Raw genomic sequence first — 16,747 nt, 5'->3', positions numbered from 1 at the left:
GAGTGATGAACTCCCAGCTAGGCCAGGGGACGGGAAGTGCCTTTAGAGGTGTGTAGGAAAACAGGAAGTGACTTTCGGAAACAGGGGCTCATTTGTTTGTTCTGCATCCCCCTGTGAGCGGCTGGTGCCCGACACCAGCGGGAACAGGAACCCCGTCACGGCACAGACCTGACAATCACGGCTACCAGAGAGGCAGAAAGAAACAGGCAGCAAGCAGGTCACTCACTACACACTGCAATGAGGGAGAGAGGTTCCTTCCAGAAAGGAAATGCTGTGATGGAGAAGTAGGCTCTGTGGGGCACACGTGTTCTCACTCACAAACCTGCAATGGATGGATGCCACCATCTCCATACCACCCTCACCCCCCTGGGTTGGGGACAGCTGGATGAAATGCCTCACCAGACTCATGCACATTCCCAGGGCCAGGGATTTCCTGGCCAGTTTGTGACTCCTGCTTTCCTGCCCAGGCTGCTCTGCAGGGTTTGGCTCTACAAGATCAGCCTGTGCTCAGAAATGGCCAAGGGAGCCCTCACAGCACACGTTCTTCATGCCCTCCCTAGCTGGATGCCCTGTGTTCAACAGCAATCCATGTAATCCCTCCTGTGCAGCCGGCCCCGGTGGGAGCCTCTCTGGTCACAGGGTAATTTGTCAGAGATGACAGCTCTCCCTTGCCCTGGGGCTGCCTGGTACTGCAGAGCCCCAGGGCTGGGAATGGCTGTTGATGGTTCATTTTAGAAGCAGAGGTGTGAAGTCCTCCTCAAATCTGTCTCTGCCAGGCTCCTTTCCAACCCGCTTTTGCTGGCTGATGGCAAAGGACCCCTGTGCCTGTCTCCAGCTCCCTGCCCCAGGATGGGTTTGGGATACAGCCTCACCTTGTTGCGCCCCTCCACGAACTCCACCCAGGTGTCAATGCTCTCGATGGGGTTCACTGCATCCTGCTGTGTCACGTCTTTCCAGTCCTTGCACTCAGGCATCCGGTCCCGCTGATGGCGTCTTGCTGCCCGGTGCCTGCTGTTGCTAATCCAGCAGCCAGGGAGGAGCAGGAGAAAGAGGAGAGAGATGGAGAGGTGGTCAGCTGGTTAAAAGGCAGCAAAAGTAGCTTTGCATCTGAGGATTGATGTCCCTGTCCTACAACTCTGCAAAATTTCCCAGGTCTTTCAGTTACACAGTTCTGATGTGCTTCATAAGGTTGCTCTGCAACCACTAATGAGGCAAAAATCTGTACATGTGAAAACTGAGGCAGAGAACAGATACAGGTGTCCCAGGCAATGTCTTCACCCTCAGCCCTGGGACTTCATCTTTCCTTCCTGAGTGAAGAAAGGCAGGGGTGAAATCAGTTCACATGTGCCTAGGGCAGCTCTTGATGTCACTTTGCTCAGCACCAAGGCCTTAAAGCCGTACTGGGACTGAGAGTCAGGGATGTCACCAACTGGCAGGTGCTGGCCTGGAGAGCAGATGGTACAACATCTAAGGGCACAGCACCCAGGGGTGCTCCTGCTGCCCTTGATTCAACAAAAAGCAGGAGGGACACATCTCAAGTAAAGGTGCTGCTGGGGGTGGTGGTACCCCTTCAGCCTGAGACAGGTGAGTGGGGAGAAGTGCCCGGATCTGGCTGGGACTAGGGATGCTGCAGTCTGCAGGGTGCTTCTGGAATGCAGGTTGAGGAGGAAGATGGGAAGGTCTGCCCAAAGTCCAGGGTGGGAGGTGGAGGGAGAGGTTTAGGGTAGCAGGGGAGCAAGGTGGAGCTGAGTGCCCAGGAGCAGTGGCAAGGGTGTGTGTGGGGCAGAGCTTGGCAGGGCAAACACACCGGTGAGCTGTGTAAACAACAGGAAGCTAGAAAGAAGCCTCCTGCATCCTCTGGAGCTATGCTAGGCAGAAATATGATGGCCCTGGGAGACAGTGCTCATAATTCACAGGCCCCTCTGCTTCCTGACAGGGCCACAGTGCACTTGCATGCAACAGAAAGCTCTCCGGCATCCCTGGCTTGGCAAAAGCCTGCACAGGGCTGCAGGACCTGGCTTCCTCCAGGCACCCTGATGTCCTCCACCCTGACTGCTCTGGCTACAACTCCCCAGCATCCCTTTTTCTTCTTCCTGTGAGGCTGTCACTAAAAAATGCCACTGCAGCCCTGCCTGGTGCTGTTCCAGCTTTACAGGGCACAGGCAGTGAGCATGCACCCTTCATGTCTACCTATTGGTGCTGCTGGCACAAAAACACTCCTGGAAAACCATCCAGAGATCTGCTACTTCCCCAGGATTCAGTAATTCTTTCCTACAAGAAGCAGCTGCCTATGAGCACTTTTGCTGCCATCATTACCCAGGAGAAGACATAGGACAGAAAAACCATGGGGACCTCAGGGTAGGAATGGGATGAGCCTCAGTTGCTGTCTTGGGGTCTCACCAAGGGGCTGGAACAGCTCCTCCTCCAATCTGCCTCAGTTTCCCCATTAGCACAATGATCAGTGGTTTTATTGCAGATGCTGTGAGGTGTGGCTGTGCTATGGACATCCACTGACAGATATAGACGACTGAGGATGCAGGGGACACTGTGCAAGTTGTTGGTGTCTGGGACCACCCAGGCTGGGCAAAACTCCTACACTGAGAACAGGTGTCTCCACTCTGCCTCCCCACGAGGTGACTGAGCTATCAGTCAGTGCTGTCCTCCTCGTGCCATGTCGTGGGTGGGAGAGCAGAGGTAAGATGGGGTCTGGGGCACAACCACAGTCACAAAAAGCCCATAATGCCAAACTGGTGGCCTGGGAAGACACAGGTGTTGGAAGAAATGGTACTTACAGGCTGCGTCGGGAGAACATCCGACATGGCATCCATGGCCTCCACTGCCACTGGATCGCCTCTGGCGCTGGGATGCCATAGACAGTGCAGGTGAGGGCCTGGGGGCTCTTCTTGGAGTAGATGCTTGGGGAAGAGGCTTCCTTCTCATGGATGCGCGGAGGGACTGCAAGGATCAGAGTGACATTGTGAGCGGCTGCAGGCTCAGCCACTCCCTCCCCATGCCAGGCACAGCCCTTCCCAGACCTGTCTGTGGAAAGCATGGGCACTACAGCTCTCCAGCTCTCAGGGCAGCTCAGGCCTGCCCTCAAGTCCACATCAGTCAAGGTCACCCTCAGCAGCATCTCCATCTGCAACTGGGAAGTGGCCCCTGCCCAAAGTGATGGAGCCAGAAACGAAACCGTGCCATGCCACCCAAGCCAGAAGGAACCAGCCTCACTATAACCAGAGAGTCCCTCAGCAATGGGAGAGGAAGAGATGAGGTACCAACTGCTTTAAGACAACAATGAGGACTTGGTCTTGGAGCAGCCCAAAGGCTGGGGCCGTGGGCTCAGCTCTGCCCCCCCAGCCCAGCCCTGGCCCTCCCTTACCATTGACGATTAACTGGAGGCTGATGTGCTTCTCCAGCCCCGCCAGCCTGTTCCGCAGAACCAGCGTGTATGTCCCGGCGTGCTGCTCCGACACATCCTTGATCTGCATTGAAGATTGAGATTGCTTGGGAATTAGCTTTCCATCCTTGTACCTGCGGGGAGGCAGAGAGAAAATGCAGCCATGGGGAGGAAGTGTCCCACTGGCAGCTGGGCAGGGGTTTGCTGGTCCTCACTAGAGCACAGTCGAGGTGCCCCTTGCTAGCACTGAGGACCTCTGTGGGGAGGACACTGGGCCTTCCCTGGACCTGAGTAACAGGTCTGTGCATCAACTCATATGGATGCTTGTGGGGCTGGGGATGCTGTGGCTCTGCCCTGAGCAGTGAGTGAGTGCAAAGCTCCCAGCTCTGGCCAGCTCTGGTGTAAGTGCAGCATGATGTTGCACACAGCCCACCCCACTACCTTGCACCTCTGGGCAGCAGAGGGACAAGAGGGACAGCTCCTGTGGGTGCTCTGCTTGGCTACTCCAGACAGTGCAGAGCTGCCAAGCCAAGGCTGTGCAGTTGAGAGCCAGGGCATTTGGGAGAAATTACTCCCATGGCTGGAAAAATGTGACCACAGAGGGACATAGCAAGGGGGCCAGGCTAGGCTTTCCCATTTGGCAGAGGGAAGAAGGAGAGGACAAAGCAGCTCAGGCTAAGAAAGGTGAGTTACCACTGGAAATCTGGTGGAGGGTAAGCCACAACTTTCACTGGCAGCTTCACAGCTTCATCTCCTGCAGTGGCTTCTATCACCGGGCCCTTCCTCCACTCCACATTGATGAAGGGCTTTTCTGCAAGAAAAAAAGTGAGCATGGAGGAGAGCACAAAGGGACAGGCTGTCACCAAGCTCTGCTGCTCTCTCAGGGCCCAGCAGCAATGACCAAGGACAAGACAGGGCGTTGTAGCAGGGCAACTGAGATCCTGGTGCCTGAAGAGCTGCCTCTGCCTCCCTCTTCGGAACCACTGGGGACACAGGGAGGCTGGTGACTTCCTGCTGCTGGGACACAGCCGCCCAGTGCCAGTGATGCCTTGTGCTCCTGCAGCTGGTGCCTCCCAGGCCAGCCATGCCACAGGGGCACTGCATCTGCTGCAGGGCCATGAGACTCATGTGTCCTGCCATCCCGCTGCATTTGGGCCAATTTGGTGTTGGCACCTCTCTCCCTTGTCATCTCGGCACCTTGCTGAATGTGATCGTGCTCCCAGTGTGGTGCTGGGACACAGAAGGGCTGAGGGACTGAAGGAAGGCTGGGTCTCACTACAGCAGAGTGGATGGAGGTGCAGGAGCTGCTCTGCTGAGCCTTGGGACAAGCACTGCCCAGGCAGCCTGGGGATGGGCTCTGCTGCAGCTCAGCTCTGGCTGTGGCTCTGTGAGGCAGAGGAAGGTGCTGTACCGTGCACAATGACGTCGGTGCTCTCCTCCAGCATCTGGGCACCGGTGGTGGCAGTGCATTTGTACTCTCCCAGGTCCTGCTGGCTGACATTGTGGAGGGTCAGGATGCTGGAGAGCTCCGTGTGTGTCTGCAGGGAGTGGCGCTCGGACTCCACCACCGCTCGCTGTGTCTGCGGGAGATGACAGAGGAGAAGGGGATGAAAGACATCGGTGGGATGGGGCTGCATGCATGGGCTCCTCATAGCTCTGATTCTTGCTGCCCAGTGCTTGCCTCTACCTGGACAGGTTTCTCCACAACTGACTGCCAGCCTCAGGGATGGAAATGAAACATGTCCTGTGTACTGACTGCCTGAGGCTAAGGTCAGAGCTTAGCACATATTTTGCTCTTATCTGCAGCCCAGGAACCAGGCTGGGAGCCCTATAGCTATATGAACTAAGTTATGCCATCAGGTGACTCCCCTGTCTCACCATTCCCAAGAGCCAGAGGCTACAACAAGGGGAAAACAAAGTGGGGAAGGGACCACCTTGCAGGCTCTTGGTAACGAGGGCTGTGTTGCTAGAGTAGTTCTTTTTAAGCCAATTATTTTTGCTCTGGATTTGCACTGGTGGAATTGAATCCAGTGTTTTCCCAGGAGAGCCCCATAGCAATAACACCTCAGCAAGGAGGCAGCTTTCTGCCAGGAAAAGGGGTCTTCCCTCTGTCTGCCTTCTACTGCAAGAAAAACGGGAAAACACTCTGACCAAGATGTCCAGGGCACAGCATGGGTAGGACCATGAAGCAGAGCCCTGTGAATGATGTGAAGAGGGAACAATGAATGGGCAGGAGGGGATGATTCAGACAGAAATGGTTCAGAACACAGGGAGCTGCTCTGTTTGCTGGTACCTGTTTTCCAGGGTAAGTCCACTGGAAGCGGACGCCAGAGTTGAACTCAGCCCACACTGTGCAGTTCAAGACCAGCTTTTCTCCCACTAGCAGCTCCATGGCTTTCTTGGGATACAGCTGGATGTCGTACAGCTCGCTCCCTGAGGCAGAATAGGCAAGAAAAAACCATTTCTGATCTTTTAACTCCTTGACTCAGACTGTGCAGTTACAGAGGGTTTGGGTATGACCTCCTGCTGCTTGGTGTATGTTTCTGACACATAGTAGAGGAGATATAAGCACCATGCAGAGTCTGTGTAGCCAGAGAGGATCACAGTAGAGTCAACCAAACTGCTCCCCTGCACCTTCCCAAACATTCACCTGCTATATGGATGATGAAGAAATTGGATTTGAAGACCTTCTTGTCGATGACAGTCTCACACTGGACAAACAAGAAGTCCCTGATCATGTTTGTCGGTACCTGCACTCCCTTCTTGTTGTCCCAGAAAATGCTTTTCCCGTCAGGGTGGATATAGAAATTTTGCTGGAAAAATCAACATTTTGCCAACTGAAATAAGAGGGTAACAACATTTCCACCCCACCCCTTCCAGACTTTACACTGGCTAACACATCCCTTTTGTGGGAAGAAGTGATGCAGCATCTGTGCTGGCCTCCTGCCCTCTCCTCCCGAGGGTTTGTCATCTAGGAATTGCCTCCCCTCTACCCTGAGCAGCCGCATCCTGCACCACGAGCCTCTCCATCTGCAGAGCAGGCCAGAGACTTCCAGGAATGGAAACTTCTAGAGATAGCTAAGGAAACTGATGCTGGTATCCCAAACATCAGCCCCACTGGGATGAGCGCTGACCTTGGGTAAGTGTCCTTCCCGGGCAAGGGAAAGGCCCCTGGCCCCCAGAGTGTCCCTGGAGGCCTTTGTACAATAGTAACACTCATCCTGGAAGGATGTATTTGCATTGTAAAAAAAAAAAAAAAAAAAAAAGGAGGGAAAAAGAGGGAAAAGCAAACTGATAACAGAGCTGTTTTTAGTCTTGAGCCCCAGGGCTGCAGCCTCCTCCCCTGTGGGGATGCCGACCACCTAAAGGGGTTGTAGATCACAGAGACCAGGCAAACAGTGGATGCTGTGGGGAAATGGGTTTAAAACAAAGTCTTGTTTTGTTTCATAGAGCTCCAGGGAAGAGAAGCAAGGTTGGCAGGAAACCCGTGGGGTCTGCCCAAGGGAACTGGACAACACAGCTTCAACCAGCAAATAAAACAAGGAAGCCAATGGCTTGTACTTTCCATGGAAAATTTATCCCATGCATTTTCCTTTCCTGGCAGTGCCTGTCCTGCTTCCACTCAGGCAATTACAAATGCAGAACAAATGCAATACATCTCAGTCCAGAGTCTCTCACTGGCCGAGCTCTCACCGAGGTCAGTGTGACGTTAAGATCTGGGATGGACACAAGGCATGGTACCCAAGTGTTCTCCTTCTTGCTGATGAGGAGGGTCTCTGGCTTGTTGATAAATGGCTGTTCAAAATCTGAAGGAGAGATACAAGAACAATAACTAAACAGAGGCAAGAAAAAACTGGGAAAAGAAATCAACCAGCAGAAAAGGAGGCTTTCTGACTTTCTTTAGCACAGCATGAGCTTGCCAGGGGGAGTGGTGTGGAGCTGAATGGCCCCATCTGCCACGTGTGACAGTCAGAGGAGACACCTGGAGCTTGGGAATGCAAAGGGAGTCAGCCGGCTCCTCCGCACCAAAACCCAGCACCGGTGCAGTGGCATTTGTGTGACGTCTGGGCAGTGCTGGAAATGACCTCCCCTTTCCTGGCCCCCTCAAGGTCTCTGCCTGGGTCTGACCCTTTGTGAAGCCAGTGTGCTGTGTCCTGGGCTCGGCGCCTGCCCAGCTGGTGAGCGTGGCCCCGCGGCAGGGGCGGTGTGGGGCTGTGCCGCCCTGGTGCAGCGCGACCTTCCAGGGCGAGGAAGTGATCCCCAGCGGAATGGTATGCAGATGTCATCCTGCAGCCAGATAAACAGATGAGCTGAGCTTTCCAGGGCTGCCACCCCACTGCCGCCCAACTGCTGCAGGCACAAATATTGACAGGAAGAGTAAAACCACCCAAAAATAATCACTGAAATGACTTAGCAAGGCCGGGGATGTTACGCTACACTCAACATGGAATGAGGATGTCGAGTGACTAAAGGGAATGAAGACAGAATTGGAAGAGACAAAGAATTGTGAGGCTGCTTGGTGTCCTCTGGCAGAGCTTCCAGGATGGACGATTTATTCTGTAGAATCAGCCCCTGCCTGCCCTTTCCCACAGGGACTTATGCCTCGTGGGATGGTGTCTCCAAGGTGTAGTGTTGCCAGTCGTGTCTCTGTACATGTCCCCCCAGCACATGGTCATGATTGGCTTTGTTCATAGAAATTGTCCCCTGGGTGAAGGCAACTCTGTAAGGAGGTAGTGGGCTTCTATCTGGGAGACACGGGTCTGCCTCAGGGACCTGCTAGGGGAGATTTTATGGCTTCTGATATGCTGGAATCAGACCAAATGATCCCAGTGGCCTTTATCTTTTTAAAGACTACATTTAGTCTTTAAATAGTTTAGTCTGAAACACCTGGGTTTCAGCTAAACTATTGATTTCAAGGGACTGTAGCATGAGGACATCGGTTATCCAGCTCAAGAATTTTTCCCTCTGCTACCCAGCCCCTAAAGATGCCCAACTAAAAGGACGAGTCAAAGATGAATTTGGAAATAATCCCCATTTGGGGGTCATGTAGCTCAAATCACATTGGGTCCAACCCAATCCAACCCAGTGCTCCCACTTAATTGCAGAAGGGAATACTTTCATTTTTGACCTATAAAGCTGTTGCTTCAGTGCTAGTTATGCTACAAAGACCTGTATGAATCTGCATGAATCTCTTTTTTCTACAGCTTAGGTGAAAGAAACCACACTCAGAAAACTCTGTTGGTCAGCTCTTACGAAAACATGGATTGCCCAGAGAGTTCTTATCTGTGTTTCCTGCGGTCTTGTGCTGCCACAGGATTGCTGAAATCACAGATTTGTTTCCCAGTGTGAACATGTTCCTCATTCCTCTCCTGAGCCCTGGGCATGTGAGAGGGAGGAGGTGCACAAATGCCAGAGGTGAGAGACTATGAGGTCCCCTTCAAGCTCAGATGACAGCCAAGAACTAACTGATTTACTGGGCTGGTCCTGCTGCCAATAAGCTTGTGATTCATGCACTAACTCCCCTCTCTGATCACATCACAAATTTCCTTAAGACTGTCTTAATGGGTCGAATGGGAATAATTTAGCATCTTCTTCATTAATATATGCTAAGCTTTATGAGATGTGGGCTGTACATATACTATTCTACCCTGATGAGGCATTCTATATGTCTACAGTGCTATCTGTAGTTGTAATAACATACACACCTAACCAGACACATGGGAAGGAGAGATATGTGTGGAGAGTTCATTTAAGAACTGAGCTGCAGGTAAAATACAAAAGAACCCATTTTTCCAGCCAAGCACAGATATTTTGTTCCCGGCAATTCCACCAAGCCCTTTACATGAGAAATGAGGTTGATGGATAAAGCTGTGGTCTGATCATGCTGTCTCCAAACATCCCTGACACTTACATCAGCCCTTCCAAGCTCTCCAGGGACAGTTTCACATTGCAGCCCAGTTCAGCAGGAACAGGCAGGGCTTTATCTGGATGTTCTGCAATGGTTGTGGTTACTGTATGCCTGGGTTTTCCTGACATGTCCCTTCTCCTGCCTGAAAGCCTGTTCTGTCTGGAAAAGCAGATTCTGAGGTTTCCTACATGCCTGATAACCATAACAGGGGACAGTCTGATTGGAAGCAGTATGAACATGTGCTGTGTAGCCCTGTGCACAGCAATGCTGCGAGGTGTTGGCAGGATCTGTTGCACACATGCTGTCCACAGGCACTGTGGGTCCCACGGGCCCTGACAACCTGGGATTTATTGCCCCTAAGCTGCACCATGTGCACACTTGCTGCTCTCTGCTAAGTAGGAGAGACACTACTGAGCTGCAGAGAGGCTGGAGGTGAGAGAAGGTGGATCAGGGGGCAAAGTGGTGTTTGCTGGATCACAAAGAAAATCAGGTTCTTGCAAAAGCACTCAAAAGCACGAAAGTATGTTAGGCTGTACACATTTTCAGTGTGTGTAAGAAGCTCTCTGCCTCTATCCTGCTAAAACACTCTAGAGGGTCTGAATACCCCTGTCCAACTCACAGATGCCTGTGATCCTGGGAGGCTCTGTCCTGTTTTAGGGTGGGCAGCAGAGCCCATGGGGAGAGGAGGCAATTGCCCAAACAGAACTCAATGCCTCTCCAACAGCTGCCCAGCTTTTCCGATTTGCCCCTGCATTTTTCTCTGCATAGTTGCAGAGGCAAATTTGGCTTTGCCCTGGGACTTCTGAAAAATGCATCTTATATGTCATGACCTGCCTGGCTCATGACAACTGCACCAACTAATAAATGGGGGCGGAAAGCGAAATAGCTCAGCCAACTGTTTCCAGGGGACAGGGCTCATTTATCTTACTTTGAGCAGGGGGGGAGATGGCGGAAGGGGAACCCCTGGGGCATGGAGAGGATGAGTATTGGCCCTGCAGACACTTGCTGAGCTGGGGTTCCAATCCCAAGCCTGGTGAACATCCCTCCTCCTCCAAAATACGTCTCATAATCCTGCCTGTGCAGGCAGCCCCTGCACAGTTTGGAGAGGAGCCAGTGTGGAAAGGAGTGGATCTGCCACTGTGGAGTGGCTCGAGCCATCAGGCCCGGGAACAGGAGGATGCATGGTGTGTTTGTACCACTCATCCTCTCCCTCCCTCAGTCTCAGCTTCATGGAATGCTATCATCCATAGCCACCAGCATCTTGGGGTGCCCCCAGCTGCCCAGAAGATAACTCCTGTGCTTTTTTTAGTGGTGAAATGTCTCTGAGACCAGGCTCTCACTGCTTAAATTCCTGCATTCCAGCCTGGCTGGAGCAATGCCCCCAGGATGGGATGAAATTGAATCCCAGGCGCTGCCTCCGTGGACGGATATTGGTTCCCTGGAAGTACAGGGAACCAGCCCTTGGCCCCCTCCCCAAGCCTGCAGCAGCCTGGGAGGCACGTTGAGGTTTTTAATCTTTCGGATATTATGGTGCACTGGTTGCCCCCAGCCCCCCAGCCTGCAGGTGCACATCCCGATGGCTCTTACCTCTCACAAACACGTAGGTGCCCACTGCTGTGGTGCCCTCGATTTTGGCATCAATGTACTTGTAGTAGCAGCGGTAGTAACCCGTGTCGTTCGCCTGCGTCTCCGTCAGCACCAGGACTTTGCAGTACGGCTTCGTGCCGGTCCCCTCACAGTCCTCTTCTCGGATCGCCCGGCCGCTGCTGGGGGCTGCTGAGGCCACCAACTCGGTCTCCTCCTTCCCAGCAGGGTCCACCTTGCCCCCAGGCCACGACCACTCCAAGGGGTGCTGGCCTCTAGACATGGGCAAAGAGGAGCATTAGCTTTGGGCCAAGGGTGGTGAATGTGGTGGTGACTCTGTGCTCACCTCCACGTGGCTCAGCCAGCCAAACACCATTCTTGGGCTGAGGCATGGAGGAATGACCATCCTCCAAGGGAAAAAACAGGCATGAGGAAATGGCAAGCAGCTTCCCTAATCACTGGGCAAGCAGAGGCTTCTCCTCTTCCCCAGGCCACCTCTCTGGCCACGCTAAGCTGTAAGGTATCAGCCCGCTCACAAGCAGGACCCTCTGTCCCATGACACTGTCCTACTGGTACAAATGCCAGGACAGGGAAACACGCAGGGCCCTGAGGGAAAGGCTCCATTTATTCTCTATTCCCTCTTGTTATTAAAAGGGTCCAGAGCTATTAGGGAAACACATGGATGTGATGATTTCCCTTGGCTCAGTATAGCTGCTGGCTGGAGCTCATGGTGTGATGAATGGAGTGGGAAGGAGAATGAGGGAAGGAGAGCAGACTGGAAAGAAAATGAGAAAAAGAAAAGCAGGAGGGGAGTCAGGGATAAAAGACAGCACGGGGAAAACCAGGGGAGGCTCAGCTGACTGCCTTCTGGCCAGCTGCCAGCTGTTTCCTTCTCTGCTGTTGTGGGAGGGGGCTCCCTTGCTCTACAGTACCCTGCAGCCCCTCAAAACCACAGCTGGACTGGGGCTGCCACCCCTTCCCACCTCTGCAGAGACACTGCAGACACCTCTCCAAGGGCATGAACACTGAGCCTGTTCATCAGCAGCCCAAAGACAGACAGAAAAGTCCAGGAACACAAGAAACCCCCAGACAGAGCGTGCACGTGTGTATTTATGTATAGCTGAGGATCTCCAGAGCTCGCATGTGCACACACGCGCCAGCCTAGCTTGTTATAACTGCACTTGTTTACTACAAACAACACAAGCTTTTATTCCATGCTGGAAGTTTCCTTCTGTGGAATCAGAGTCCCTTTCAGAGGAAGGCCTAGTCCCCACTTGAAAGTTTGCCAGTATAGCTAGAAGTCACTTAAGTACATGCAAAAAAAAAAGCTAGGAAAAAAGAAGCCATCGTAAGGGACAGCTGTGGGGTAAAAATGGCCTTTTGTCAGCACCGTTGGCTCCATGAGGGGAAACTGGGTTCATCTATTATTCAGGTTGGGAATAGACATGCTGGCACATGCAGCTCCTCTGCCAGGGCTCTGCCAGGGCAGCTCTGAGGGCAGATGCTTTTAAAGCACAGCCAGACCGTGACCGTCACTGATAGCTGGATCCAGACAGCAAGGGACGCTGAGGAGGAAGAGAGATAAGGTGCCATTGGAGGGCACAATGGCTCAGATGCAATGAGGACAGGATTTCTGTCTAAGCATGGGGAAAGGACCTGCCCCTCTGTGTTTTTCTTCAGCTGCTAATTTATCTTCCTGCAGACTTTGCTCTCTTCCAGCTTGCTGCAGATGAGTTCGGAGACAGTGTGCTGCACTCTCCTCATGTCACCAGGTACAAGGGCTCTGGAGGCAGTGATGAGCCCTTGGGGACAACCTCACAGCCCCTCTGACCCAGCTTAAACTGGTGCATTCACTAAAAATGCCATCAGTGCCTGAGGCAGGACTGCAAGTGCAGCTCCAGCAGCGTGTGTCTGTGAAGCATGGGCAGGCTTCTCCAAAGTACCAGAGTCTCATGAGCACTTCAATAAAAATAAAAATTAAATTTTGAGGTTTTTCCATTCTATGCATGCTCAGGGAAAATAATAGTAAAACTGATCACCAAACCGGTAACACCCAGTGGCCTCTGCCATGGCCATTGCTGCTGTGCCCATGATCCCACTGCACCAGTGCAGGCCATGGGACTACTCTCAGCCCAGAGCTAAGAACTTCAGACCTCCACTGTGCAAAGGAGCCCCAAAGCCCTTTGCATTTGCTCAGGCATTTTTGGGACTCCATGTGGAGAAGGGTAATTGTACAAGTCTCCAGTGTTTCCGCTTTCTGTTTGTTTACCCACTGGGATTTTCACACGTTATCAGATCTAGTTGTTTCATTAACCATCAATGCTTGCAGTCACCGAGTGACACATTTTATACAAACATGGATGGGCCAGTGCAAACAGACGTGCCAACCAGCCTGTGGGCGGCTCTAACCCAGGCATTCCTTGCATGTGTGCTGCTCAACCAGGTCCAGTGGGGACACAGAGGTGTGGGCACTACTGTGAGTCCCAGTTGGCATCACTGATGGGTTAAGAGGACCAGAGGAAGGCAGGAATCAGGACAGGTCAGGCTCACATGGATTTATTTCTGTATCTACTCTCTGCATTTGGGGAAAGGTCCAAGCAGCAGTTTTGGGTGGTTCCCTCCCTCTTATCTGTCACCTTCGAAGATTTATTCCCAAGTTGTTTTCTTTCAGCTCGGTGATAATGTGCCTCTTGGCGATGGAGCTGGCTGATGCCAGCTGGAAAAAGATGCACTGTAGGCTTCTCCACAGCTGTTTTCCTCAATCTTTTCAGGACAGATGCTCTTCAAGGAAGATGTTGCAATTGGCACCACTTTTCTTCAATCCTCTTTGAAGCTCCCATGTGTGGTATGATGGGTAAAGCTGGCTGTGGCTTTGTGGCTTAGCTGGGATAAGCCAGATCCTCCCTCAGCACCACAAAGGATGTTCACAGCAGTCACACACGTGTAGGAAAGTGTAGCAGGTGTTGTGTGTCCCTGGACACTGCTCTGGAGCAGTGCTTGTGGGGCATTGCCTTATCCTGAGGCTCCTTCAGCCCTGCCACAGTGCTCATTTCCTCCACAGGAGCCAAGAGGGCTCCGGGGTCAAATACTTCCTCTGCCACAGACGGGTTTGTGCATCTGTGAGTCAGCTCTGGTAACAGATCACTGGGCAGCAAAGGACAACCTTGTCCTTCTTTTTCTTGTTTTGCTCTCCACCTGAGTGCCCAGCACCTGCAGGATGGGATTGGATGGGCTGGCACAGTCATGACCCAGTTGAACCCTCCAGAGGTTTCTGCTGTTGCACAGCTGGCTCCTGTGGGCTCTGCTCCAATATTCATGAGCTGGAACAGCACAACATCTCTGCTTTCCCCCCTGCACAGGCTGCTGAGAGCTTGAATGCAGAGATTCATGGTATTCTTTCCTTCCTTCTCAGGATGGGAGCTAATAAAAGCTGCACTGTCTATGTGGGCATCAGCCCCTTCCATGGCTCTGCCACATGCTTAGATCAAAACATCACTGGGGCTCTCAGCCAGCACTGGCATGATCTGTATTTTGGGGAATGTTCCTGCACTGGTCCCCTGCTTTGTCTGGGTCTCTCAAGGGTGCATTGTGCTGGGTGACAAGGGAACGTGACTGCATGTGATGCCATTTGCAAAAGCAGAGCCCCAGCATCTGGTGGCTTCTTGCGTATGTGTTGTGCCCTTGGGTCTCTTAAGCTTGCCCAGCTCCAGAGCCATTGCTCATCCCATGGCCTGGCATGGACTCTGGTCACTGATGAGGCTTGGAGGGCTGTGGAGCTGGGGTGGGGGGGCTGCAGAGCTGTGGATGTCTGAGATCCAGGCTGTTGTGAGGGAGCCTGAGAGCACAGTTGGCTGCGGGACTCTCACGCTCAGTGGGTGAAGCTCGAAAGGTCTCCAGGGAGTCTCACAGGAGGGTTTTGAGCTCATCTTTCTGCTGAAGCACTGCTTCAAGCAGGCCTGTACTCCTGGTTCCAAGGGCAGCTCAAAGAGCAGCCAGAGGACATTGCTCTCAAGGGAAGACCAGGGTCAAACTGAAGTCACCTCCAACACGATGCTCAGCAGGAAATCCCTGGATCCTGAATTTGATTCTGTATTTTTTTCTGCCCTACCCTGCCCCACCACCCTCTCCTTTGCCTGTTCTCTTGGTGGTCTGCATGTTTTTCCCTTCAGTTCCCATTATCCCAAGCCAGGTCTTCCCAGGGTGGGCCATGGTCCAGAGAAGAGGTTGGAGAAGCAGCTGGGTGTAATTAGAGATCCAGGGACCAGGAAGGATTTACTTTTCATTCAAATGAAGTAACAGCGTCCCACAGTCAAAATCCTCTCCTCAAGACAGACAAACACAGGACTGGAGAGCTCAGAGGGAAAAGGGGAACCCTCTGAGCTATGCAGGAGATACAGAGACTTATCTGCCTGTGGATGGTGTGAAGGACACTGTGCAGCCCGAAGGAGCACATCTGGGACACCAGGATGGAGAGGTGGGGGGCAGCCAAGGAGCAACATGGGCAGAGGGTTGCAGGGGTTTTAATGCTGTCTGCAGATGGCCTTGCTGTTCTTGGGCTGGGCAGTTCAGTCCTGCACAGCACTGGGAGCCAGGGGTAGGGATCTTCTTGTCTCAGCTGTGTCCATGCCACTGCACTGTATGGATGTTGTCTAGTGAGCCTGAAAGTTGAGCCTTGGCTCTGCAGCAGCAAACAGGGAGCTTGCTGCCACTTGCAGTGACTGTAGCTTGTACGATGCTCCCTGCAAGGGCAGGCCATGCACAGTCTGCACTGGAAATCAGAGCATCTCTTTTCCACTTCAGTGATTTTCCTTCATATTAACCAATACCTAACAAGTGCCCAGGGAAAGGGCAATCCAGGTCCAGGAGGGATACCCAAAAAGAAAGGCTTTCCACTTCATGGTGCTAAGAAGCTGTGTTCATGCTTGACTGCAGAAGACACTTTCTTTTACCACACCTCTAACTACAGTAAGTTCTTTAGCCTTGGCTCAATCTGCAGACAACACAGTCTTGAAACCACTTTCAATGTCCCTCACTGGGCCACTGCTGAGAAAGGATCTGCCCTGATTCTAAGCTTATTCAGAACAACTGCACTGAACTGCCCTCTTCCAAGGTTTTAACAGAGAATGTCAGTTCCCACATCCATCTGTGGAGAGAACTACCACCGTCAGAGCACTGGAGTCCCCAAATTCCCTTCTCTTCCTCTGTGCCCCCCCCAGCAGGCTGACCACAGTCCTCCATGGACAGTCACAGGCAGTCCTCCAACTCACATGTTTCCTATAACACACACCGTGGTTCCTCAGGTCACTGGGAGAATGAGCCCACAACCGCTCAGCTTCCCAGACCAGGTGAAATCAGTTCAGTATTGCCATCAACAGCCTTTCCTCTGTCCCTCTGCCTTGGCTATGAACTGATTCACAAAGGAAAAGCAATACCATCTGTTCCAGGAAAAGTCAAATATGTTTGTGACAAGACATGAACACAATGCCAGCCAAGTGTTTGCAGTAATTGCTCTGTGGTTATATATAACACTGAGGAACACCCATTTGAGGCCCACGCTGAATTTAGAGCCCCATTGGGCCAGCACTCAGATCCCAAGAAAGGATCTGCTTTCAGCTGCTGGAGGGAAACTCCAGGAAAATTGACCTTGGGCAATTCTCCCACTTGTTTATTTTTTTTTTTAACTTTCCTAGATAGGGGGTAGTGCTGAAAACATGTACAGCCAAGTGTCCCAGCACGGATAAATCAGTTCAGGCACATCACTTTCTCAGAGCCAGTCTCAAAACAACCCGAGATTCTCTAGGTCCTCTCACAGGGTTTTGACCTGATCTGGCCAGGGCTTTTCCTCACCCCGATGTGTA

At 52.5% G+C, this 16,747-nt stretch overlaps 1 protein-coding gene across 3 annotated transcripts in view; it reads right to left on the bottom strand.

Annotated features, from left to right (window-relative positions):
• Positions 1 to 16,747, bottom strand: part of FLT4 (fms related tyrosine kinase 4) — a 55,939-nt gene that overhangs the window by 18,964 nt on the left and 20,228 nt on the right. For all 3 annotated transcript variants that reach the window (XM_027643550.1, XM_027643551.1, XM_027643552.1), the window contains exons 3-11: positions 10,893 to 11,164; positions 7,091 to 7,203; positions 6,048 to 6,210; positions 5,691 to 5,830; positions 4,809 to 4,977; positions 4,091 to 4,208; positions 3,380 to 3,531; positions 2,793 to 2,955; positions 873 to 1,017 (exon numbers count right to left, since the gene is read on the bottom strand). In XM_027643550.1, the coding sequence (XP_027499351.1) occupies positions 873 to 1,017; positions 2,793 to 2,955; positions 3,380 to 3,531; positions 4,091 to 4,208; positions 4,809 to 4,977; positions 5,691 to 5,830; positions 6,048 to 6,210; positions 7,091 to 7,203; positions 10,893 to 11,164 (1,435 nt within the window). The remainder of the gene's footprint in view (positions 1 to 872; positions 1,018 to 2,792; positions 2,956 to 3,379; positions 3,532 to 4,090; positions 4,209 to 4,808; positions 4,978 to 5,690; positions 5,831 to 6,047; positions 6,211 to 7,090; positions 7,204 to 10,892; positions 11,165 to 16,747) is intronic.

The sequence above is a fragment of the Corapipo altera genome, unplaced genomic scaffold, assembly GCF_003945725.1.
Source record: "Corapipo altera isolate COAL_440 unplaced genomic scaffold, ASM394572v1 75, whole genome shotgun sequence".
Taxonomy (NCBI): Eukaryota; Metazoa; Chordata; class Aves; order Passeriformes; family Pipridae; genus Corapipo; species Corapipo altera.
This window is presented reverse-complemented; position numbering and strand designations above follow the sequence as displayed.